We start from the raw sequence: 26,713 nt of genomic DNA on the forward strand, positions 1-26,713 counted from the left end.
TCTCATATAATCAGAGATGGGGATTTTTCTGAGGTAGCTAGATCCAGAATGTGTGACTCTGGGATTGATTCATGGTGCAATGCTAGGCTCAGGGGCACTAGGATTAAGGGTGTGGGTACCATCTGCCCTAAGTAGTCTGAATGAGATAAAAGGGGAAGAAAGACTCTATTAAAGTCACTTTGTTGGTTCTCTTGTTGCCTTGGCTGTCTTCTGCCGTCATGAACTGTTCCATGAACGGTTCCCCCTCTGCCGTATGCCACCCTGCCTTGGAGCTAGCCAATTATGGACTGTAGCAGGAAGCAGGCAGTGGTGGAATGTGTTAATGGAGGCTATTCTGGTCCTTGGAGTGCCGCTGGAACTGGGTCTTTTCACTGGAGCTTTTCAGACTGCCCAGGCGCCCATTTGAATAGGTCATAAAATCAGCTTACTGAATCCAAACTGGCCTTTGTATTTAGATAATGAGGGAATAAAATAGGACATATCAACAAAGTATCCTTCATGTTGTAAGGATTAGTATTCCTTGTGAAATTCCTGGTTTATTTGTATAATGCTCTCTACAGATGCATATATCCTCTGTCTCATGCCTCACAATCTGAGCAGTCTGAAGCACTTTTTGAAACCATGTCTATTCTTTGGATTGTTTTGTTTATTGGTTGCTTTTATTTATTTTTTTATTTTTTATTTATTTTTTTGGTGGTTGCTTTTATTTTAAAGAAAATTTTATTAAAAATATGTTCATTAGATAAACTCATTCTGTCTCTAATTGTGAAAGAGAAAGTAAAAACAAATTACATAAAACATTGCCATCTGTACAACCACCACTGATGTTAGAGGAGCATCATTCCAGGTATTTCTATGTGTGTATATGCCTGCCAGCTTGGCCAGCTAGGTAGATGCGACACCTACATGCAAACAGACAGAAAGCAGCTGGCAGACAACAGGATGATCTCAGATGAGCTGATAGGCATGAATGAACTGGATGTCAGGTGTAGAATGGATGCTTAGGATGCATAGATAGGCCAGCTGGTAGAGATGGAAGTAAGCAGGTGGGGTGATAGAGATAGGAATCAGCAAGTATAGACAGGCAGGCAAAGACAGGCAGAGACAGTGATGAGAAGCCAGACAGGTCAACCCAGGTGGAGACAAGGGTAGATAAGAAAAAGTGCCAGGGGCTGGGAAAATAACTTCATGAAAATAGCATCTTTAATTCCTAATGAATCCTTTAATGTATCTTTAATACATCTTTAATAATAGTTCTGAACTTTATTTTACTTAAATTTAATAGAAGAAAATAAAGCAAAACAAGGAATTGTTGAAATTCAAATAAATGTTCTTTTTACGCAAGAAATATTGTTAAAAGATTTGTCGGTAATTAAAAAGATTATTATAGTATTAAGGTCTTGAAATAATTTTTTAACCACGTTATAATTTTAGGTAGCATTGTTGATTTCCTGCTGTGAAATATAAAAAGAAACTAGCAGTCTTGTATTTTTTCAGCTTCTTCTCTTCATTTGTTAATTTTATCTTAAACTTATAAGTGTACCATCATCTGGAATTGATTTTGGAATGATAAATCCTGAGTTGTTTGGTCTTGCTTCTGTGTTTAGCAGTCATTCTTCTTGGTTCTGCAGCCCTGACCACAGCTCTGGCTGGCTTTGTCATTGAATATTTTCAGTAGGGCACCCTGGAACTCTCTTCCTCAAGTTCCTTTAAGATGGTGAAAGTTTTCCTTTTGCCTTTGCACGTGATTAGCTAGGTATAACAATCTTGGGTTACTTGTTCCGCACCCTTTCTACACATACAAGTCAGAGACAGAAAAACTTCAAATGGTTTACATGTTTCCCTAACTTAAAATCTAATATTAATTTCAACTTACACACATTAGCCCATTTATTCCTTTCTACTTTTTATTATGTATTTGAATATATTATCAGCATATGTAATATGTATATACCATATCTTTTTTGTTTTTGGTACCAGGGATCAAACTCGGGACCTTGGGCTTTCAAGGCAGGCAGCAGCACCACTGAACTAAATCCCCGCCCTACCATATCTTTCATATAGCCATATATGTGCTTCATTTAGATTTTGAAAAATTCTGTTACGTTTATTTCTTCCCAAGTATATGACCTACAATAATTTTCATTTTACTGGAAGGATAGTTTTTAGTATTTCTCCTAGTTTAACTCTCTTGGTCACCAGTTCCTTCTGGAGACATCTACGTTTCATTTTTGAAGTGTATCCTTTCTGAGTGTTGGATTCTGCAGCAGCAACTGTCTGCACTTTGCTGATCCCAGTTCTGTGTCACTGCTTCCTTGTGAGATATCATGCTGAGTCAAGTGGTGCCTCCTTTGGAGGAAATGGGACTTTCCTCTTCTGACTGCTTTCCAGATTTTCTGGTTATCTTTGGTTCTCAAAGGTTTTACTGTAATGGACTTTGTATTTATCCTGCTTGTCTTTCTTAATGATTCTGAAATCTGTAGATTTACATCTTTTATCAATTTTGCAAGATTCTCAGCCATTTTTTCTTCAAATATTGTTTCTGTCCTCCTTGTCTTTCCTTCTGCATCTCCAACCATGCATAGGATAATCTTTTCATTGTGTTTTTTCTCTTACCAGTTCTTATTTATTTATCCTTTTGTACTCTCCCACGGCCCCATACTCACTTCCTGTCTGCTGGGATGGAACCCAGGGCCTTGGGCATGCTAGGCAGGTACTCCCACAATGAGCTGCACTCCCAGCCCATTCCCTCTTTCATTCTAGATATTTTCCTCTGATGGTTCTTCTAGTTTTCTCTTAGCTATATCCATTCTATCCAACCCACATACATTGAGTTTTTAATTTGTATTTTAAAAATTTTATGTACTTTAGTTTTTGATACTCCTATTATCTATATATATGTTTATACCATTGTCTATTTTTTTTAAATCATAGTTTTGGTCAAACTGACTTTTCATTTTACTAATTTTTAAATTAATATGTTATATATCATATTAACCAGACTGTACAAACAATTTTGGTTTTGTTTTAATTAATTAATTATTTTAGTGGTACTATAGATTAGACCCAGGGCCTACATCCCCAGCCCTTGTTGTATTTTGTGACAGGGCCTTGCTAAGTTGCCAATTTGCCCAAGCTGGGCTTTGACATCCTCCTGCCTCAGCCTCCCAGAGTGCTAGGATTATAGGCATGCACCACCACAGCTGGCTATGATTTTTGCTTTTAATATGAGAATATTAACACACTGATACACTGTAATCTTCTCATAACACAGATTCCTCTGTCCTGGAATTTGATGATATGGCCATCATAGTTGGAAATTTACAGATAGCCTGCACCTGTGTCAAGGTGTCATCTACCTATAACTGAGTACTCTGGTGTGAGCCTTAAGACCAGCATTTTTAAAAGTCTCAGAACCTTGAGATCAGTAAACCTGCATTTGTAGATAACCAGCTTTGTAACCATGGAAAATAGCTCCTGTGCTCTGAGGCTCAGTGTCCTTGTCTGTGGCATTAAAGCAGCCATCCATTGAGTGTGTAGTACTTGTCTTTCTTGCCCACCTTGCACACAGAAATCGTCCTTAAACCTGGAAAGCAAAAGGCAAATGCATCTCTCCTTTAAATTCTTGTTTACATTTTTAGAATCTTATCATAGTACATGAAAAAAGTCTTGTGTGCAAATATGTAGGGAGTTCTTTAATGATAAAAAGTTCCTGCAAATATGCACAGTGCTGCTCAGGGCCAGTGGCTCCACTTAACATTGGTGTCTGTCCTTAGTGGTGTTCTGATGCACATTGAAAGCTGCCTCAAAAGAAAGAAGGGAAGGAAGAGGGGGAAGAAGGAAGGGAGGAAAAAATAAGTGAAGGAGGGAAGGAAAAGAAATGGAAGGAAAAGGAAAACTAAAGAAAAAAAACCTAGCAAAGCCCTGACTTAGAACAGTTGCTAACTTTTCCCACCATGGCCATGAAAAGCCATGTGATGTCACCAAACTGCGGCTGAGAAGAGCCAGCACAGCTGGGCCCCTGGGGGTGGCAGCTTGTCTATTATCTCAAAAACTGTTTTGGATTTCCTGGGGAAATGCCAGGTTGTGCAGTTACAGTTCTTTCATATAGGCAGTTAAAATATATAGCTATAGTATAGTATAGCTATAGCTTGGTTGTTTTTGGAGAAAAATTCAGAACATAAAGTTACTTTTAAATAGCATCATGTTTTCTGGCCCCGTTATGAAAACATCTTTTTTCTTTGGGTATGGGGTATACACATAAACACATGGCCTTGTGTAGTGCTTTTGCAAGCCGCTTGTTTTGGAAGTTGATGATTATTAGAAGTGTCAGCTCCGCAATCTGAGAGTGTGTGGGGTTAAACGAGTTTCCTTTTCCTTTCAGGCATTTCTGTTGCCTTCCTGTGAGATAGCTATAACTAGGAAAGTAGTTCAGGTGTACAGAAAATGGATCCTCCAGGAAAAGCCTGTGTTCATGGAAGAGCCGGATAAAAACAACATTGCCCAAGAGGATGCTGAAAAACTAGGTGTTTCAGAGATTGATGCCAAGGAGGTAAGCCCCTCCCTTGCCCTTTGAGTTGAGTGTATGCATTTTAGCACAGTCTCCCTACTTGGTCTGAGGTCTCACTGCTCAGACACAGGCAGGTGGAGCTTTACTTACCTTTGTTGGGGCTCTGAAGTTGCTGAGTTCAGTGGAGGCCTGCCTCAGAGAGACATCATCTCCTAACCTTCAGACAAGGGCCACATGCATGCGACAGCTTTGATAGTCATTATCACAGAGAGATGTTTCATAAACTACCATACTTACACACCAAAAGTCACTGCCTTCTCTTTGTTTTAAATAAGTAGCTTTTGGAGAAACTAAATTTAAACTGTTTGGGTAGACTTTTCATGTGTAGTAGACTGTATCAGAAGGAACTAGGTTTAAACATTTGGAAGGACTAAGGCTAGCAGCTCAGTATCCACTGCATGGTGGGGGTGGGGTTAGGGGTGGGGGTGGTTGAGGTCCATGGTAGGGAAGGCTGGAGGTAGGGTAAATCTAAAACTATAGACTGAGTGGAACACCTTCCTGCAACACAAAAGAAACAAGTATATTTATATTCCTGGTGTCCTATCTTAGAATTAATTTAAAATGTTTCAGACTCTTAACTGTATGCCTTAAGAGGCTATTTTAAAAATTAGTCCTGAGGTCAAAATGCACAAGGAAGAAAACAGGCTCCATGTGTGTCTGAGGCCTGTTCCATCCTTCCCAGGTGCCAAGCACACGTGACCCAGTCCTGCAGCACATACCAGCTTGTGGTGCTGGTGGCAGAGGTGAACAAGCAGAAGACGTCTGTGCTCTTGGAGCCTCTTTCGTGCATTCTGCTGAACATCAGGAGTTCAGTGTGTGAATACAGTCTTGCCATGATATTAACAGATTGTTGTTTTCTGAAGGCCTCCTTGGATGGTTCGGGTCATAAGCGGTCTTCCAGCTGGGGACGCACGTATTCCTTCACGAGCGCCATGAGCAGAGGGTGTGTGGCTGAGGAGGACAGCACCAGTGTGAAGGCCGGGTCCCAGGCTGTGCTGCAGGTGTGCTCATGGCCCAGGGGCAGGGATAGCTCTTACCTTCTCATTCTGAGGTTTCTTTCTAATTTTCCACCTGTAATTAATTGGTCAGGATTATTTTCTTGTCAAAGAAGACTTAAGAACTGGTTGGAGTTTTTTTGAGAGGGATTATTAAACAGTGAATGTGAAGTGTCTAAGATTTAAATCTCAAAAGTACCTTCTAAGCATATACAAGTAGTGATTTGGATTCTAATTTGCAAGATAAACTTGGTGATTATATAACCTTGTAAGTTATATTCCTCTTTAAAATTGCCTGTTTCACATAAGTAATGACTAATGTATAGTTTTGTGATATTTGTCTGAATTAATAGGTAAAGTAGAATCTATACCATTGGGAGCATTGCAGAGAGCAACTTTGGCTTGCTACTTAACCCCTCCAGACCTCAGGCTTTTAGCTGAAACCTAGGGATGGGAGGATTCTCTTTCCAGCCCCACAAACTTGAAGGTTTGTTAGGAACATAAGTGAAAGCCTGGATGCCTCTCATTCCCTGCTCCCTGGCCCTCATCCCAGCCCACTTCTGAGTTTATAGTTGTGTCCATTTAGGCATCACATGTAGAAGCCAAGTGAGGATCTGGGGAAAGCTGGACATGGCACATATGTCCCCCAGTTTTGAGTAATGCCAGGCTTCTGTCATCTGTCTCTCAATGGGGTTCATTATCATAGTAGGTTTTCATTTTCAAGCTTATTAGCATTTTACTAAACAATACTCACGAATTCTCTCCTTTAAAAATTGTCAGATAACTTGAAATTAACTTTTAAATCAAGATAGTTTTTCTTAATGCAGCTTAAAGCTCCTTGGTGCCTCTTGTAAGTAGGGCCCGTGTCCCCATCACAGACATGCTTGGAGGAGTCCCTGCCCTTTTCTCTTCGTGACTCCATCCTTCCAAGTGGATTACCATCAGCAGGTAGCTCTACAGTTGTAAAAAGCATTTAGTTTGGATTGAAATGGTTTTTTCCTTATTATATCCAGTACCTTGGTCCTTTCCTTGGTTTAGTAGGAAAAGGGGCCAAATGGAGGTTTGATGAGAAAACACTCTTCTGTGGTTGGTTTTGATGAGTACAATTTAGACAAATTAATTTTGTTAATTTTGCCTTAACACCGATAAAGTAATAAATATTCACGCAGTTGGCATTTTATTGTTTTATAAAAAGTAAAAGTACAATAAATGAAGACTCCTTACTTTTTCTTGGGAAGTTTCAAATTCAAGAAGCCAAATACACTGACTTAAAAGGATCTATCCTGCAGTATATCATTTGTGATGTGCTCTTTTTAAAAAGATTGTCACTGAGGGCTGGAGATTTAGTTCAGTGGTTTTGCTGCCTGCTGCGCAAGTGAAGGACCTGAGTTTGATCCCCAGTACCAAAAAAAAAAAAAAAAAAAAAAGATTGTTACTGAAACTACACTATGACCACTCTAACTTGTTAGTTAAAAAGTGTTTTACATTTTTTCCTACTCAAAGGACAGTAACTGTTGATGCTACCACCTGTTAGCAACTATTATAGTCATTATTTAGTTATCTTCCCCCCCTGGAAAATTGTTTTTCGGAGGATTTTTTTTTGTTAGTTTTTTTGGAGACAGGATCTTGCTCTATAATTCAGGCTGACCTTGAACTCACTATATAATCCAGGCTGGACTCAAACTTGCAGTGATCCACCTGCCTCAGCCTTCCAAGTGCTGGAATTACAAGCTTTCCTGGAAAATTGTGACATGGTATCTTTTTAATCTTGCAGAATATAACTTTAAAAGTTATCAACATTTTAGTTTATGTGCTTGTCTTTTGAGTATGTTTATTTTACTCTGTGGGTCAGCCTTGCAATAATTTTGAGTTTGATCCATAAATGAGATAGAGATGCCAGGTTTACTACCACATGCTTTCTGTTTATGCTGCTGAGCACAAGGATACCTAAGAAGGCTTTGCTGTAGTCCCTTTCTCATCGTTGGGTCACAGTAACTGACACCCACACCTTAACTGTGGAGAGGTTTATTTTGGCTCATGTTTTCAGTCCCGGACTGCTGGCTCCAAGGCAAGATGGCTTGGTCCAGGAGCATGGGAAAGGAAAAGCTGTTCACCTCATGGCAGACAGGAAGCAGAGAGTGAAGGGAGGAGCTGGGAAGGGAGAGAAATCCTTCCAGGTCATGCCCTCAGTGATCCACCCTTTCTGCCTGACCCCACCTCCTAATAGCAAGTGCCCCCATAATCCAGCCACCTTCCCAAAGCCCCACAGTATGAGTGCATGAGGCTCTTCGGGGACATCTAGATATAAACCATAATAGGACCATCCCTCCAGATAGATGGAGCTGACCCATCCTCATCAGATCGGTGACCCAGGATACCTGAAGCTGATGTCTGCTGGTATCATCCTTATAGGTCCCACACTGCTCCTTTATGGTAGTGATTCAAGGTAGCAGCTTACTGCCTGAGAGCTACGGTCAAGCAAGTCTCAAATTTTCCCACCCAGCTCTCTTGCTGGCAGAGGACAGTGGGTCCTGAGGGTCCAGGGCAGAGCATAGAATAGTCAGTTGATGATCTAAACCTTTATAGAACCTGGTTTTCTGTTAAGAATTCACTTAGATTTTGTATCCTACTGTACCATCATCTGTTTCTCCCATTAAACATGCCCCTGGAAGGTGAACAATGTGGCTGTGTGGCTAGGTCTGTCCATCACACCACTGCTCCTTGAGGGCCTATGCCTCTTGGGTGGTATGGCCCCACTCCAGTGGGAAGAGGTAGTCCACGGGTGGAGAGACTCGGGATAGAGTTCTGTCAGAGTTCTTCTGTTTGGCTCCATGCACACCTCCCCTCCCCTCCTACCCAGATTCGAGATCCTATCAGTCTTCTCCCTCTTACCCTTTTTCTGTTGAGAGGGCATCAGAAGGAAATCTTCAGATCTCTTATGAATCATATTTCTAAAGTTGTGCTACTTATACATAATAGTAATTTTCCCTTTGGAAAAGGTTTTCAGGTATGTTTAAGTGATTGTCAAGAGTGAACTAAAAATATGTTAACCATGTATCAGTGCCTGATGCCACACTGAAAGAGAATTGGTGTGAAAATAATCCAAAGAGGTATGTTGGTGGGGAGAAATTAACATCGTTATCTTTAGGCAATATTTGTTCAGATATATATGTTGAGTTATATTTTCTAATGTAAAACTACTGATTTTCAGGTATTTCTGACAAATGCTGCAAATGTATTTTTGCTGGAACCTTGTGTTGAAGTTCCTGTGCTCTTGAAAGAGCAAGTTGATGCTTGCAAAGCTGTTTTGATTATTTTTAGGCGTATGATAATGGAGCTTACAATGAATAAAAAGACATGGTAAGTTTGTTTCAAATTATATTGTAAAACATGTTTCTGTTTTTCAACATAATTAAAATGTTAAAGTTTCCATTTACTTAATGGTTTTACGAAGTTAACAATAAGACAATAGTCAGTCTTTTGTAACAGTTTCTTTGAATTATGAAGAGGGTAAGTACCCAATACTTGGTAGTTCATTTATTTTCATTATTGTTTTTTAAAATGCTCTCGAACCAAGTAGTCATATTACTTAATAGTAGATTTTTCCTCTTTAAATGTCATCAGACAGTTCTGTGGATAAGCAGTGTGGTGTTTTATACTATCATTGTTCATAAGCCAAGGAGAGGTTAATTACCCTGAAATGCTGCAAACTGATTTTTAGTGCTTCAGTTTGATGTTTTAAATTCATTTTGGAAAAATAATTCTCTTAAATGATAAATTATAAAAATGACTAAATAGTGCAGTAAAAAATTCAGTGTCTTCATAAAACTACGATTTTTTTTTCCTTTCTTCCTTTTTTTCTTTTTGTGTTTTTCTGTTAGTTATTTTCCTCATGGTAGACAGTATGGTAGATATTTCTTGTCCTCGTCCTATAACAATTGTGAACACACCACCCCATCTTGCTAGGTGTTGCTGTGTTCTCAGCAGCAGGCCAGAAAGCCTGCAGTTGCTTCCTGCGCCTTCCTGTTCCCTTCATGGCAGCTCTGCCTTAAAATGCTCAGGTCTGTCCTGTTGGCCATTGTCTTCTGACCCACCTGTCCATCCGCAGCCCCCAGTATTCTCCTGCCTCAGCTCCTAGCCCTGGGGCCACTATAGACCAGTAGGGGCAGCATCACTCTGCACAGGAATTTCCCCAGTGCCACCCCATCTGCTGGGTGCCCTGGAGCCAGTGGGAATGGTGCTTTACCAGGAATCTGTGTGCACTTGGTGGGCAGGCAGGAAACCAGGCAGCCTGGGCTGCAATAGCTGCAGGTCACCGAGTCTAGCCTTTTCCTTTCAAAGGTCATGGGTAGGTGTTGAGGAGCCCTGTCTTACAAAAAGTCCACAAATTCAGAAATCACAGGTGTCCAAACAATAGCTTGAAACTATAAATTTCAATGTCATCTTTCCTGGCCTTTTAATTAGCACTGTTTGCCAAGTTAAGCAGTCCTTAAAACTGGAAATAATAGAGTGATGCGCAATACCAGTTAAACAGAGTTAAATGCCGTATGAGTAATGTCAAGGTCAAGGAGAAATGCTGGCGTCTTCCAGCAGAGAGGCGTGCTCCTCAGACCACCGCCGTATCAGTGGTACTGGTTATGTTCCTTTCCTATGAGAACTGTGAGTTCTGTAAACCATGCTTCTAATCCTATTTCAGTGAAAATTCTAGGAAATAAAATTGAGCAATTGTGCTCTATTCTTAATAATTCAGAGAGTTCAATGTAAAAATATAAAAAGACAAATTGTGGAAATAGATGTAAATACTTGTAAAAAAAATAGTCAATAGAGTATAGAAAGGTGCAGGACCTGTTTCTCAGATAGATGTGATATAGTTAAGTACCAGATGATTGTTGTCTTCTCTCTCTCTCTTCCTCATTCCTTCCCTCTCTTCCCTGTGCATCTCTTTCTTTCCATCCAGTATATAACTACTGAGCCTCTCCTGTGAGGGTACAGTGGGGAGCTAGATAGACAAGGCCCTTCCCCAGGAGAGCTTCATCATAGTAAATACATAAGCTTCAGGCAGTTCTAGGTGTGAGGAGGAACTGCAATAATGGGGAGGCCTGGAGAGTCCCAAGTCATGTGTCAGGGAAGGCCTTTCTGAGAGAGCAGCTATGGGCAGGTCACACAGGAGCCTTCCTGTAGGAGCAGCAGAGGCGGAAGCCCCCATGGTGGAAAATCTCAAAGGTGGTATATCCAGGAGGCAGCAGTCGGGGAGAGGGCACGGGAAGCAGGAAGTAGGGCAGGCCAGGACCAGGGTACAGGAGGAGGCAACCTGTGTCCAAAGCAGTCTTTGCACCAGTGTTGCAAAGCTCAGCTTGAGTTCCCAGAAGCTCGCTCTGATCCCCAGGTGGAGAAGAGACAAGGCAGTGTGCACAGTTTCTGGGGCTGAGAGACTGTGGGTCACAGCAGAGCTGTGGTGGGGAGCTGCCAAGCAGTGGTCCTCACACAGTGGCTGTCAGACATGTGGATGAGTAGAAATCCTGCTCGAGTGAGGCAGTGGAGATGTACGTGCAGGGGATCCCAGCACCGCACTCCTCCCACCTTCCTATCAGACCGTGAGCACAGCTCTCCAAGGGGGACTGGACAAGAGTTAGTGTGTCTTGGAGCAGAAGGAAGCAGCCATGATCCAGACTGGTAGCTGGTCACTCTGTGTGCTCCTCTTGTGTTAGGAAAGGGTTTTTCAACCTGGGGGAGACACCACATGGGAATTCCCTGCACTCCACATTCCCTGAGGTCCAGACTCAGGATCTGTGCAGTATTGTTGCAGGTCCTGTGTCAGTCCAGCTTGTGCCCTTTAATAGCAGCTCCTCTACTGAGGTGTTGTTCAAAACCCCAGATGTGTCTGGTTCTTACCATCTCACGTGATGGCTATGCAGCTGCTAGTGCACTAGGGATGGCTTCTGGTCTGAGGCATGACGTGACATGAGCAGGCAGTGGTGACACCAGGTACTGCCATCTTCTGTACCACCAGGCTCTGGGTACCCTGCCTGGAGAACAACAGGCTGGCCCCATACTGCCCTTTCTTCCCATCCTTCTCTTCAGAGTCGTGCCCACATTGCAGGGACTCAATTACATTCCCCACCCCCCCCCCCGTGAATTTCCAGGATCCCTGGGCTATGTGAAGGGATAAGAAAGCACATGGAATAGAGTGTCCAGAATGTGGGCCTAGGGCTGAGATAGCAGCCAGCTGCCAAGAGGGCAGCCACTGTGCTGTGAAGAGGTCAGTGAGGTGCTGCCTCCCTCATAGTGAGAGCAGAGGTGGGAGAGAAATAGAAAGGAGCTGGAATTTAGGGAGCTCCTCCAACCTGACCAGCTTATTCTATCCTGTCATCGGTTTTTACCACCAATGAGGAGAACAATAAAGCTGAGTGGGCCAGTATTTGAAACTGCCCAGGTGCTAGCACTTTCCCCTTGGAGGACACACAACAGGCCATGTGTGCTGTGTTCCCACAGAACCCAGGAAAGAAAGACTGAGCAGACACTAGGGCAGAGGAACAGAACTCAGCTCTATGCAGGAAAAGTACCCTGTTGTTGTCCTAAACCACTGCTTATCATAACTAGCAGTGTTATGTTGTCTCCATGGGCTGTATGCTCTTCAGAGACCTTTCATGTAGAGCCCCTGCTTTCGGTGACCACAGTGCTGGTGTATGGTGACTGTAATGCCCTGACCATGTAGCACAGTTGTGCATCAGGCTGCAATCAGGATCTTCCAGGCCCCGGCGAGGTATCTGTTAGCATCCAGGTGCCCTTTTCCAGCCCTCGACCTGCTCCAGGACTACAGAGCTCAGTTGTGCTGAGGTGCTGACTTCAGGTGTCTCCAGATCCAAGACTAGAAAGTCAGCCTCATTTTCTGTCACAAAGATCGACAGGGAGGCCTCCAGATTAAGCAGAATCATGGGTGGGAAACTAAAGAATGCTGTGTGAGTTCACTCCGAGGTCAGCATCTCTAAGGTACTGGCACTGCCCCGTCACCATCTCCCATCCTTTCTGCAGGGGAAGTCAGGCTAGGTGGGGAACTCTTGTCTTGGCTGTTGGCATGGATGCAGGAGGCATATTTGTAGAACTGTTGCAACACAGAATAGCTTATTTTGATAAAATGTGGTACTTGTGATATAAATGGAATAATATAGACTTTTAATACTTTGGAATAACATGATTATCAGTGTTGATGTTCTTTAAAAGTATTTCCCTTACTTATAAGGTCCTTCAGAGATGTGGTCCTTCAGATTATTAATCTGAGCTTTTATTTTGGGTGGCCCAGGGAGCAGATGTTGCAAATACTACTCAGGATAACAGAAGCTGTCATGCAGAAGCCAAAGGATAAACAAATAAAGGACTTGTTTGCCCAGAGCTTGGCAGGGTTACTGTTTAGGGTAAGTCTTTTTTATTAAAACACTGCAAATGCAAGAAATGAATCAGATTTTACAGCAAATCAGTGTCAATCATTGGAATGTTAAGAGTAATATTAAATTAACTTCAAATTTTTTAGAAATACTCCTTCTTAGCTCTGTCCTAAACTTGTGATCTATTTTTTTGTAATTAGTGCTGGGCTTTTAGGCTTTTTTCCCTCTCTGCCATCTACTTCTTCCTTTCTTGCTTGAGGGTAGTAGAACTTAGGAAGGTAACAAGAGCTGAAGGCCTTGGTGGAGGGACAGCTAGATTTGGAGAGGTACAGGATGAATAGCAGCTGGGAATAGGGTGAAAACTGGAGAGCTGTCAGCATTCTGGGCAGTTGTGTTTAAGCCCCAGCCTGGACATGTCGCCTAGGGAGCAAACATATGCCAGAGAAAAGGCCTCTCCATGGTTGGCAGAAGGGAGGGAGGCAGGCCCAGATGCTTAGAAAGGGCGGCCAGTGAGCTGGAGGAGGGTCAGAGGTGGATGCCCTGGGCACCTGGGGAGGAGGACAGTAGCCAAGGCTACCTCTGGCTCTGATGTAGGTGATTGAAAGTGAGCCAATGGAGGACAAAATGTGAGGTAGCAAGTGTGAACCAGGCCTGCAAGAGGTCTTGGTGTGGGAGGGAGCAGCTGGTGTGAGTGGACTTGTGTGGGCGAAGTTTAGGGTGGCAGCACCAAGTGTGTTTGCTCACCTGTGTGATGGCCCAGAAGAGGAGGACAGAGTGGCCAGGGGACAGAATTGCTAGAATTATGTCGCAGACACAGTGGGGCTGTGTTCTCGTACCCCACAGGCACAGCGGAAGGAAAAGGAGTAGGCTGACGGCTGATGGACACCTGCAGGGTACAAGTACCTAGGTCTCAGGCAGCAGCCTGCTGCAGTACTGCCTGTAGTTTCAGGGAACAGAGAATTTAGGGACATTTTGGAAAGAAAGATGTGACTTTCTATTTGAATACAAGTGTTGGTGAGCAGGTGTTGAATACACAGGTGGGTGAGCAGAAGCATGGTGGGTCTGGCGCTGGCATACTGGGTGCTGGGAGGAGACCCTGCTGCCCTTTCTCAGTTGGCTGGAAGGAATATGTGTAGATTAGCAGGTAGCACATGCAGGTAAAGGTGACAGAAGGAGAAGTTACTCTTTAAAGCTAAATGTTTCCATTGTAACTCCGCTGTTCATATCAAATTGCAATAAGTTAGTATGGTTATAAGTTGTATAATTATGTCTTGGCTTGCAGACAGGACCGAGAGGCTAAAGAGGAGACAGGCTGACTCACTTCCTGAATATGGCTCCTTTACCCTGGTGGCCGTGCCTACTTTGTGTGGTGCAGAGTGGCCCTGCACGTGGGTTTTACCCATGCACACTTTTGCTTTGCTGTAACTGAGAGCGGTACCGGTCACTGCCCCAATCCTGCCTGTACTCTCCTGGCCCTGCATGGAGGTCTTGCGGCCAGCACCCTCCCAAGCATCTGGCCCAGGTCCGGGCTGTCCAATGGGCCTGAGCTGAGGCACTGTCCCACTGGCCAGGGCATGGGTCTTTGCTCACCAGCTGTCCAGCCTACCATTGTGTGCAGTGGGATTAGAGAGAGAACTTGGTGCAGAATTAAGTGAGAATCTAGTCTGAAGTTGTGGGTTTTTGTTTGTGTGTATTTGGGGGGATTCATTAATGAATGAAGAGAGAAATCTTGTCATTAATGGAGAAATCTTGTCAGATCTTCCATGAAGAATATTTCCATGGAGTCATGGGTTCGTGATTATTTATGACTCTGATTGCAGTTGTTTTGGAGGGAGGTTGAGCTTTTTGGAGTTTGACAGGTCCTGCTGCAGACCCCTACTGTGGCACTTCCTGGTTGCATGGCTGATCTGCAGTCAAGAGAGGACTTCTTACTCCCACTGGGGGTCCTGGAGGGTCAGTGTGGGTTCTTGGGATTCAGGGTCATCTGCTGACCTCCTAAGTCCTTACGTGAGATCCAGAAGGGAAAAAGGGGAGCAAGCTGGACAGCTGGGGAGGCCGTCAGGTGGGCACCATCTAGTGTCACATTGCAGTGAAAGTGTGCTCAATATGACTCATTTGTTGCATGACTCTCTACAATGGCCGGATGCTTGCTTGCCTTATTTATTTATTTATTTACTTTTTTACATTTGTAGACTATTAAAAAGGACAAGGAATTTCTAAGGTACTATTTATCTTCTTTTGATTCTTCCTTTAGAGTTTATCTTTTTTTTTCAGTAGGTAATCTGGGTAGCAAACTTTGTTCAAATAGTGGAAATTTAAATATTTACCAAATAATGATGATTGCTCAAAGTGATGTCTGAATCTATATCAGTACTGACTTCAACCTTAAAAGTGTGTGGGAAGCAGTGCTCCTGCTGTTCACAGGAGGGTCTGTGACTTGACAGTCAGGGAGCCCTTGCTGTGGGGGCAAAGGGAGTCAGACAGTGGTTGGGGAGCAGAGTTTTAAAAATTCATTTAGTTATTTGTTTAGTTTTTTTGAGATAAGGTCTCACTACGTAGTCCAGGCTGGCTTTCAACTCACAATCCTGCTGCCTCAGCTTCCCCAGTGCCAAGATTACAGGCGTGTGTCACTATGCCCACCTAGAGGCTTGGTGTTTGTACGTAGCTTCTGTGCTAAACAACAGTGAGTGTCAGTGATGAGGGAACTCTACCAGCCCAAAAACAGGGCCAGGTCACACGCCAGGTGAGTGGCACAGCCCAAGTCTGGGTCTCTCCTCTCTCCTTTTCAGAAGGAGAATTGATGAAAGGGCACCTGCCTTCCCGTGCAGAGAGGCCACCCTCACTCCTAACTCCCACTTTGTGCTGTGTGCCATGCTATCATGAGCCATGCAGATGATTTACAGCTGTGTACATGTTGGTGCTACTTGGTAGCAGGAATCTTAAGGCTGCCAGAAACCATCTTCCTCCTTGTTTTATAATTAGTCAACAGAGTGAAGCCAAAGAGTGCCCTCAGTCCAGGGCCTCTTGTTGCATCACAACAGCTGGCTTTGTCCTCAGGGCTCCCCATGAGCAAGTGTCATATCCCTAATCTCTCCTCTCTTTTCTCTTCTGCTGAGATTATGTTTATTATCTAATAAACATACTGATATTTATTATTAGATCACTACTGCTATGTCAGGATTGTTTTTATTGTATGCATGTACTTTATGGTAATGGCCTCAAACTGCTTATGAAAATAGTAGTATATAAATGAATAGTTAGAAGCTGGCATTTCAGTCTTAATAAAAATATTCAATGAAGTATTCATAAGTACAACTATTTTCACAGTGTTCTTTTAAAAAATTATTCATATTAGTACCAGATTTTGAATGAATTTTGAATCTTGTTTTTTTGATGTGTTTTAGTTCTACTTTTCATTTTTATCCTTTAAAAAAGTATAGTAAACATGAATTGAAACACATAGAACAAATATTTTTAAACGATCACTTTAAATGTACTTTTTCAAGTGATCAGAACACGCCTGCCTAATTATAGGCAGATTCATATTTTTTAGTTTTCCTGTGTCTATGTTAAAAGTTTTTTTTTAATCTTTAAAAAAAATCTAGGGGCAGGAGATTTAGCTCAGTGGTTCTGCCGCCTGCCTCGCAAGTGCAAGGTCCTCAGTTCTATCTCCGGTACCAAAAAAAAAAATCTATATGTAACTTGTCATCTTTGAAGGACAGGGTGTCCAAGTTGCTACCTGAAGAATAAGTGGGCATTAGAGAGGCAAGATGGGGGAGGGGCAGGAAGAGCACATGCAAAGGCACAGGGGTGCTGCATCCAGTCTTCCACTGCTATATGTGAGGCTCCAGCAAATGCAGCTCTCTAGGGAGGCTGGGAACAGCAAGAGGCCATGGCATGATCTGGGCTGTGTGCAAGACTCAGTGGAATCTTAGGTGCAGAGGGTGCAAGAGTGGGGGAGATCAGGAGGTGGGGACGAGGAGTGTGTGTGGTGTTGTGGTGCTTCCTTTTGGAGGTTTGACTTCCCCAGGGGAGATCTGGGACCAAATGAAATGTTTTATTGTTTTAAGATGAGGAGAGATTCTGAGCAAGGGTCTGGGGCAGAAGGGGAAGTGTGGGAGCCCCTCTCAGAGGACAGCCTGCAGAAGCAGAGTGAGTGCAGTGGGAGCAGAGGCAGGAGCTGAGGTTGGGGTCCCCTTAGTGGTCTATCCCTCCGAAGTCTGCAGGGGCAGGGCTGGAGCTCATACACAGGAGGGAGCTGGGGCCAAGGCTCCGCCTCATGGCTGGGCCAGTACTGGGCCAGTAGCATTGTGCACACTGATAACTAAATCCTGATTACAGTTAGACAAATGCATTTTGAAAATTAAAAAAAAAACTGCATCTGAAAGTACTTCTTATTTTAAAACTTTAGTAATACCAACTTAAAGATACTGTGTTCAGTATTACACCTCTCCCCACCTGGTTTTCTTGTGGTGGTTGGGTTTAGACACTCATCGTGGCGTGGATCCGAGCAAACCTTTGCGTGTTCATCTCTCGGGAGCTCTGGGACAACTTTCTGGGCGTGCTGTCCTCCCTCACTGAGTGGGAGGAGCTCATAAGCGAGTGGGCCAACATCATGGACTCCCTGACTGCGGTGCTGGCAAGAACTGTATATGGAGTTGAGATGACAAACCTGCCTCTGGACAAACTGAGTGAGCAGAAGGAGAAGAAGCAGCGGGGCAAAGGTAGGCCCAGCGAGGTCAGGGAGGGGTGGGTCTCTACATCTCTGTGAAACGCATACATGTCGTTTTATAGTGACTGTGCCATCATGGAGGGTCCTTCAGTGGTGTACTAGGTTGTGTCTCCTACTGCTCTGTCCCCTAGCAAGAGTGGTGTGTTCCTGGAGAGGAGGAAGATGAGGGGGCTGACCAGTAGTAATAATGTCGACAGCATCAGTGATCAAGGCTGTGCAGAGTCTCCTGCCACCCTCACGACAATCTGAGAAGCAGGAGCCATCACTGTCTCTGTCCCACAGACATAAACCTAAAATACAGGAACTTCACAGCGATGGGCCCATTTTCAGTCACAGTGTTCAAAAGTGGCACAGGCAGAAATCAAAACCAGATAAGCTGGGCTGGGGATTTAGCTCAGTGGTTTCGACGCCTGCTGCGCAAGCGCAAGGATCCAAGTTCGATCCCCTGTACCAAAAAAAAAAACCAGACAAGTCTAGCTGAAGGTGTCACACTACTAAGACTTGCTCTGCCTAGGAAATGTGGAGAATCTCTGAAGGCTTCAGATGGAAGCCCTTTGGGCCTTGTGTTTCTGGGTAAAAACTGTTTTGAGATCTAGGATCTCAAATGAAAATCATGTTTTTGAGGATAAAAAAACTGGGGGTTTTTTCTGGGAGTGACAATTTGGCACTCTTCTTTGTTAGTTCTCAAGGCTGTGACATGGTCTTTGAATTTGTCTGCACTACAATTTATCCTGTAAAGATTTGGGGCAGCGCATAGAAAAGCATTAGTACAGTAGATCATGTGAGAAGGGAGCAGAGCAACATGAACAGGGAGGAGTTATAGGTTAAGCTGCTGTGTCAAGAGTCCTGTGCTTGCTGGGAGACATGAGGGGTGGTCTGGGATTTGGCTTTGATTTTCTCAGGGTCACATTCAACAGGAATGCAGAGTACCTCAGGTAAAAACAGTCCTCTTCCTTAGATGATATGTAACCTTCATGGGTTCTGTATTCTTTTTTTTTTTTTTTTTTTTTGGTACCGGGGATCAAACTCAGGACCTTGCACTTGCAAGGCAAGTGGCGGCACCACAGAGCTAAATCCCCAGCTTGTGGGTCCTAAGACATAGGAGAAATCTCTCCTTCAAAGCCTCATCAAGGGAACACATGGCTAAGTGTAGTAGACCGCACCTCAATAATAACCGCAGTATGGGCTGAATCAGTTAGCTGTTGCTGTGTGATCTGGTGCACATAACAATCATTTACTTAGACCATGGTGTTATAGTTGACAATTTAAGCTGCATTCCCTTGGTCAATTTTGCTGGTCTTTGCTTGATTCACTCCTGTGTTTGCAGTCCTCAAAGCCATGCAGTGGTCAGCCAGGCAGCTGTCCTGGGGACAGTGGTGTGACTGGGCCACCTATCTCCTCACCAGGAGGCTGGTTCAGTTTTGTCCATGTGATGGCTCAGGGTTCCCAGAACAGCAAGGGATAAGCTCTAACTTTTCAAGTGCATTTTAAGTCTTAGCTTGTTTCGTTTTGCTACCAAAGTAAGTCACATGATGAAGCCCAGAGTCAGTGTAGGAAGGACAGCAGTGGATGTGGCTCTGGGAGGTATGAATTGACCACAGTGGTTAATTAGCCATATGACATGTAGTTAAAGGGACTGATTCTTGTCTGCAGTAGAGATTTGGGATGAAAGTAGGATTGGGAGCCAAGAGCTTGGGCCCTTGGCTCTTCTCATTCTCTTTTACTACTCTGCTGGCCTCTATGTAAACCAAGGTCTGAAAGGATCAAGATGCTTCCACCCCAGAACTTGCTCCCTAGGCCAATGGTTCTTAGCCCAGAAGAATTTACTCTGCTAAGAGTACCTTTCAGGGTAGAGGTGAAGAGGAGCCGAGAGGGGATAAGGACTTACTTCCTCACTAAGTACATTTCCTGCCTCCTGAAATCTTCGCACACATGCACACATCACCCTACAATATTCTCTCCCCTCCCACTGTGCAAACACACTTTTCATAATGGCACAGAACAAATTATTTAAATAATGACTATGGTACATGTTTCTAATTTGTATTGCTTTATTCTAAAGTAGGATTTAAATATCCATTATGGAAACACTTGCCTTCTCAGCAGTAGACTAGCAACAGCAACAAACACAGGCAGAGGAACTGGCTGTGAAAGCAGGTCACAGGTGGCAGCTCTGCTACATTGCACCTGTGCCCAAATCCCAAGTCTCTTCTTTCCTCCTAAATTTTGGGTTCATGACCTCTCTTTGAAGTAATTGATCAGAACAATATGAGAGACAGGAGAAGGTGAATCTCTAATTGCAATGCTTTATTGTTTTTGGAGTTTTTCTAAAATAAGATGTCATATTATTTATAGATTTTCATTATCTTGCTGCTTCAATCAGATCTCCGTTAGGGCTTCTAGTCAGATTTCTCTGGGGATTTATGAAGGAGTTGGTGTCTCCAGGATCCAGCACTATTCTAACATCAGGATCTCTGAGTTTTTGGTTTATAAGTAGTGGTTTTAGAAATGTCCTGGGAGCTGTAGTGTAACTTCATTTGACATTGTCTCGTAATGAGAAAGGGTTATTAATATATTCTTTTGTATGTTGAAGTGAATATGATGAAGATGGAGATTATTCAGTGATGAGGACATTCGGGTTGCTGGCCTATCACTGATGTCCTCAACTGTGGTGTAAGGAAGCATCCCTTGTCTGCAGCAGGAGTCTGTTTTTGTCTGTCGCTCCTTGTACTCCTTTGCTGAGCGACATAGGTGGTGAAGGACTGCTAATGAATTTAACCTTCAGAATATTTTCTCACCTTTTCTCTATCAGGCTGTGTTCTGGATTCTCAGAAAGGGACCACTGTGGGGAGATCCTTTTCTCTCAGCTGGCGGAGCCACCCAGATGTGACCGAGCCCATGCGGTTCAGGAGTGCTACCACATCTGGGGCACCCGGGGTAGAGAAGGCAAGAAATAACGTCCGCCAAAAAGCAACTGGTAAGTGATGATTTAAACAGTTTTGAGAAATCTATCTGTTATCTAACATGGACTTACAGGAATTAAATGTTTTAAAATTCTACTCAGAATTTAGATGAAACGTTTCTCCATCTTTTGGCTTTCTGTTCTAATTACTTCTCAGATTGTAGCCCTTGATATTTAATTCAGAACTCTGTTGTGGACAAAAAACCTTGAGATATTAACATTGAGTAGATATTTGTGCAAAATAGAAGACACAGAGGGATTTTGGGAATGTTGAAGAAACTAGATTTCTAATACACCATTAGTCACATTATTATCATCATTAAACCAGTGTTAATCTCAAAAGAGTGTGTTAACCATTCTGACAAAGAAGAAGGAGGATGCACTCACTTTTCAGGACTGGATGGAGACATTTTCATTTTTTTGCTTCTTTGGAAATTGAGCTTTTTGTGGATGGATGTTGTCTTTTATAGCCTATTTGAATTAATAAGAACTTGACCAAGAACCCCTAGCTGATCTGACTGCTTTGCTGATTTTTACTCATAAAATAAAAAGAGAAAAAAAATTTTGAAGCTTGTATCCAGTATTTAATGAGAACAAATAAAGTTTCCTTCTCCACAGTGGCTTTGAGGCTGTAGCTTATGTTTAAAACAACGATATCTCAGTTTCCTGTAGTTTTTCTCATCAGTAGTATCATGCAATTGTAACTGACTTTCAGCATGTTGACTTCAGAAAATCATAAGGCCCTCTGGCCATAAAACAGAGATTCAACCTTAACGTACTTTACAGTGCTTACTAAAAGGTTAATAGAGATGATTTAGAATTCTGTTAGAGTTTTTAATAAAAATATGCTTTAGCCCAAACATCTCATGATTTTTGCCAAAGCATTTAGTGGTAATTAGCACCTTATCTATCTGCATCTCCAGTTCTGCTTCTCGATTTCATTCATATTATCCCCTGAGGAGAGAACTCATTCCTGGTACCATGCAGCTTTTGGGGATGCTCATTCACTGATTTCCTGTCTCATTCCAATTCCTAAAAATGCCTTTTGTCTATCACTTAAAAGAAGGTGATCAGAAGTTTTTGACAAAAGTTAGCACCTTGCCTGAGCTGTCCAAACTTCGTGCCATCCCTTGCCCTTCTTGCATCACATATACAGTAAAAGTGCTAATGCAAAAGCACTTTTAAATTTTATTCTCACATGTTAACAAGCAGCAAGTCATTGCACACTAAGTGCTCCATGTGCCACTCCTTGGCCAATCCAGCCACAGAAGACATTGCACCCCCATTTCTAGCAGGTATTATAAACCACCAGTATGGTAGAGGGACTAGTGTATTTAAAATACTCAGCACTATTCAGCCAGCCAGGTTGTGCTTGTTAGTGCTCACAGGAGGAAAATCACACTGTTACACAGTCAGGTCAAGGCTTTTGGGGAATGCATGCTTAAATACCACAAGCCTGGCTCCAGAGGGGTGAATTGTATATTTTTTTAAACTGGAAACATCACCTTTGAAAGATAATGAAGATGAAACATAAAATATAAACCAAGCAGTCATAGAGTAGAGAAATGACCGTGAGGTTAACAGAGAGTGCACTGGAGTACAACTTCAGAGGCCTGGTGAGCAGTCTTAAAGGGAAGCTCTTTCCCTGGGTATGCATGATGGTAAGAATTTAGATGTCTTATACGTGTGGATGATCAGAGCAAGTCTTAATTTCCACACAAAACACTCCATATTTCATTATTTCTAAAATATCTAGAAAAAGGAGAATCATTTGATTTCTAACAGGAGAGCTTTTAAAACAATACTTAAATGAAAAGTCTCTGACATATGGAGAGATGCACAAATCTCTTTGAAGTGAGCCAGTTTGACAAGTCTATGACATTCATCATTTACATATGTGACCTACACTGTAATCACATTGCAGATTGTCCTGTCCCTGGGAATTCTAATAGAAAAGGATGGAGGAAAGGACAATAAAGTGAAAAGTTTGTTTCACTTTTTTGCAAATGTGGCACTATCACTTGTAGTTCCTCTCATTTCAAGTTAATATTAAAGGTACATAAAAAATATAGCAAGTAAACCTTTATATGTATTTTTTTCCTTTATATATATGTTTAAGGATAAAACTGATTTTATACACTGTGGTTTTATATATATGAAACATTCTCTTCTATTCACCCATTTCCTCAAATGTTTCTTTTACTAGTAGTAGATAGAAAACTTTAAAAATATCATAAAGTTGATATAAAGAAAATACACATTTAATAAACACCAAACATGACACAACAGGTTAAGTTTTATGGAGAGTTTAGCATTTTTTTCATATACCAAACCTTTTAATGCTCAACTCAACTATCATATGTTCTTGAGCTTTTAGAATAATTAATTTACTAAAGATTTACTTCTGAATACAGTCATCTCTCAGCAATCAGTTTCTGAGTTATTTACCCTTACCAAAGAATTGTCATCTTAAGCCAGATTTTCCTTCTCTCAGCCTGGTCATTTTGTGACCTTCAGGAGGGAAAATGGATCACATGTTTGCCTAAATAAATAGCCCACATGTGACTTCTATGCAGAGTAGAAAAAAGGAAAAGCTAAGCGCAGAAGGCACTCTGGACTAAAATGGGTTCTCTGTGATTGCCCACTCCTGTGTCCCAGAATGATTGACTGAAAGCTGGCTGTATTTATTTAGACTGCAATTAAATATTGTAGTCTGTACTGCCTTTCTTTAAAGTTTAAAATGACCTCCTTTAAATGTGTAAGGAGAGGCCAGAAATAGAATAATAAAAAAGTAGTGAAAGGTTTTGATATGCTTCTGACATGATACCACTTTATCTTTCCTGGAAGCTAAGCGAAGCCAGTCTATCAGCAACTGTGTCCATCTCTCTGAGGCTTTGCCTGCCACTAAAAGCATCCCGTTCCTGCCCCACACCGTGAGCGCTCTCTTACCTGGTCTCTCTTACTCCTCTTGCTCTCACAGGCTGTCAGGTACTGTAACGCCACCTCATGTCTCCCCCACCCCCTCTGACCTCCTCCCACATCCTCTGGACCTTGCTTCCTTTGTCCTTCTTCCCACATCACACACACTGCCTGCCATTACCCTGAGTTGCTCCAGTGGAAATTGATAACTGTGTTTATGTGGTTAGATATGTGGTAGGGGTTAGATAGTCAAGAGAAACTTCTGGAACCTGCTGGCCTTAAGGAAGATGGATCTTTTAGGCCTGTGGTTTAATAGTGAGAATGTGATGCTTGCCTTCATGTGTCATGGATAGTGTGCCTACAGAAAGTAAGGGGATTCTTAAAAAAATCTTACAAATGTTTTGAGCATATCAGTATTAGAATGCTTACTATGCCTTCCAAAAAAATGAAAATACTAGATAATTATGAAGGTAAGGCTTTCTTAGAGATAATAAATCATCCATATATAAAACAATGATTAGTTTGTGCAGATTCATACTGATAATTGAGATTTGAGTAAAAAAATGTCAAAAGGTGCTACGTTCCATGACAAATATATGTCCTCCCTGAACATTAGCCAGCTAAAATTGAAATTAGTCATGTGTGGTATTTGCTCTGCTTTTTAAAAAAGATGTTACAGCATATTTTATTAATTTTTTTTCTAAGTTCTTTTATTGATACATTTTAGGTATACAATTCGTTTACATTTATCATTGGGTGTTTGTACCTGTACATGATGCATCTTGGTTCTTATTTTTTCCCCATTACCTGTGCACCCTTCCCTATTTACACAGACATCATTTCCAGGTTTTTTTTCTTTTCTCATAGTTTTTCCTTTCCCACTTTTCCTTTCCTCTTCCCCTCCCACTTCCCCTACACCTTTGGACCTTTTCTTCCTATTTCAAATTATCAGTTATTCATTTTAATCCTTATTTACACTTTCAGTTTCTCACACCAGAGAAACTATTCGGTATTTACACACGTGTGTGCTATTTATTTCACTTAAGAGTATGGCCTTAATATGCATCCATTTAGCTATCAATGTCTCTAGTTTCTCATTCTTTATGGCTGAGTAGTACTCCATTTTATAAAGAAAGCCACATCTTCTTTATCCAGTTTCCAGTTGATGGGCACTTGGGCTGTTTCCAAGCTTTAGGTATTACAAACTGTGCTGCTATAAACATGGGTGCACATATATCACTGTGGTATGATCTTTTAATTCTTTTGGGAAGATACTCAACAGAGGAATAGCTCCATCAAATGGGACCTCTAGTCCTAGTTCTTTGAGGCATCTCCATACTGATTTCCACAGTGGTTGCCGCAGTCTGCACTCCCACCAACAATGAAGAAGGGTTTCTTTCTCCCCACACCCCTGCCAGCATTTGTTATTGGTTGATTTCATGATAGCAGCCATTCTTTCTGGGGTGAGTGGAATCTCAGCGTTGTTTTCATCTGCATCTCTCGAATGACCAGTGATGTTGAACATTTTTTCATATGTTTATTTGCTGCTTTTACTTCTTTGTCTGAGAAATGTCTGTTTATTTCAGATGCCCATTTTTGAATTGGGTCTTTGAATTTGTGGGGTCTGATTTTTTTCAGTTCTTTATATATTTTAGATAGTAGTCCTTTGTCTGATGTACAGCCGCAAAAAAAATTTTCCCACATTGTAGGTTATCTGTTGGCTCTGTTGGTGGTTTCTTTTGCAGTGCAGAAGCTTTTTAATACGATGAGATCCCAGTTGTTGATTCTTTGTGCTAGTTCCTGTGCTGCTGAGGTTTTGTTCATGAAGTCTTTTCCTATGCCAGTGTCTTCAAGAGTTGTACCTAAGTTATCTTCCAGCAAGTTTAGTGTTTCTGTTTTAATATTTAGATCTTTAATCCATTTTGATCTTAGTTTAGTGCATGGTGGTAGGTATGGGTCTAGTTTTAATCTTTGGCAGGATGAAATTCAGTTTTTCCGACACCATTTATTAAATAGGCTATCTTTCCTCCAATGATGGTGGTTGGCACCTTTGTCAAAGATGAGGTGGCTGAGTATGTCTGGAGTTGTTTCTGTATCTTCTAATCTATTCATTCCACTGATCCTCTGGTCTGTTCTTTTGCCAGTACCATGCTGTTTTTATTACAGTAGCTTTGTAGTATAGTTTCAAGTTGGGGATAGTGATACCCCCAGCCATGTCTCTGTTACTTAGAATTGCTTTTGCTATTCTAGGTCTCTTCTGGTTCCAAATGAAATTTTGGATTGTTTTCTCTAGTTCATTACAGCATATTTTAAAGCAGGGTAAATATAATTTACAATAATGATTGCATATCTCCAAATAACTAAAAGAGAGTATTTTGAATATATTCATCATAAAGCTATGATAAAAGTCTGAAGTGATATTCTAATTACTCTGATGTGATCATTACCCAATGTATACATGAATCAATACAATACATTGTATATCATAAGTAGGTACAGTTATTGTGTCAGTTAAAAAAAGGCGTTACAGTACCAAAAGTGATTTTTGGCCTAGTTACCTCAACAAAAGGATTTACTTTTCTGCAGTCAATAATTATATCTATGTATACATATTTTTCAGTAATTTTAAGACAAACTAAATGCTCTTATTAAAAAGGAAATATATTTTCTTGCTCTTTATAGTTTTAGGAATCTGACACATTAGTATTTTTTAAATATTGGAGATAACTTAATTGTGGCTTTCTGTAGCACTAAATTATGTCATATTGTAGTTTGGCAAAACAAAATTAAAGCACAAATATTTGATGGGTGTGTAAAATACCATATTACTTAATTTACAGAATATGAGGGAAGAAGTTATTTGAAAGTTATTGAAACTGAGAACTGTAAAGTTTCTTAGAAGTCTTTAGTAAACACTGAAGGGGAAAAACAGAAAGAATAGTACATGAAGAAACAATTACCATCAGTTAAATTACTGATGAGCATTAATTGTTTGGTTATTTGGTTTTGCAGAAAGTGCTGCGCTGTAGAGATAATTAATAAAATATTTTAAGATAATTTTGCTCCCTTGGCTAATCCATACTCTGAAAGTTTTTTTTTGATAGAAAATTTTATTTCAGTCTACTTTATTTCCATTAATTTTTTTACTAATTT

The 26,713-nt window shown here is 41.6% G+C and overlaps 1 protein-coding gene across 16 annotated transcripts in view; it reads left to right on the plus strand.

Moving 5' to 3' along the window:
• The window catches only part of Ralgapa2 (Ral GTPase activating protein catalytic subunit alpha 2), a 364,983-nt gene that overhangs the window by 90,531 nt on the left and 247,739 nt on the right, over positions 1 to 26,713 (plus strand). For 12 of the 16 annotated variants that reach the window (XR_015442045.1, XR_015442048.1, XR_015442046.1 and 9 more), the window contains exons 11-17: positions 4,385 to 4,552; positions 5,434 to 5,571; positions 8,777 to 8,925; positions 12,866 to 12,977; positions 17,434 to 17,671; positions 20,492 to 20,656; positions 23,489 to 23,629. Coding sequence is in view for 8 of the 16 variants with exons in the window: in XM_087189021.1 (XP_087045147.1) it covers positions 4,385 to 4,552; positions 5,434 to 5,571; positions 8,777 to 8,925; positions 12,866 to 12,977; positions 17,434 to 17,671; positions 20,492 to 20,656; positions 23,489 to 23,629 (1,111 nt within the window). In the remaining 8 variants the exon portion in view is untranslated. The remainder of the gene's footprint in view (positions 1 to 4,384; positions 4,553 to 5,433; positions 5,572 to 8,776; positions 8,926 to 12,865; positions 12,978 to 17,433; positions 17,672 to 20,491; positions 20,657 to 23,488; positions 23,630 to 26,713) is intronic. The other 4 variants (XR_015442047.1, XR_015442049.1, XR_015442052.1 and 1 more) reach the window with 1 other exon arrangement.

The sequence above is a fragment of the Heterocephalus glaber genome, unplaced genomic scaffold (genome assembly GCF_053883595.1).
Source record: "Heterocephalus glaber isolate CG9 unplaced genomic scaffold, H.glaber_assembly_v1.0 deba00001532, whole genome shotgun sequence".
Classification (NCBI taxonomy): domain Eukaryota; kingdom Metazoa; phylum Chordata; class Mammalia; order Rodentia; family Bathyergidae; genus Heterocephalus; species Heterocephalus glaber.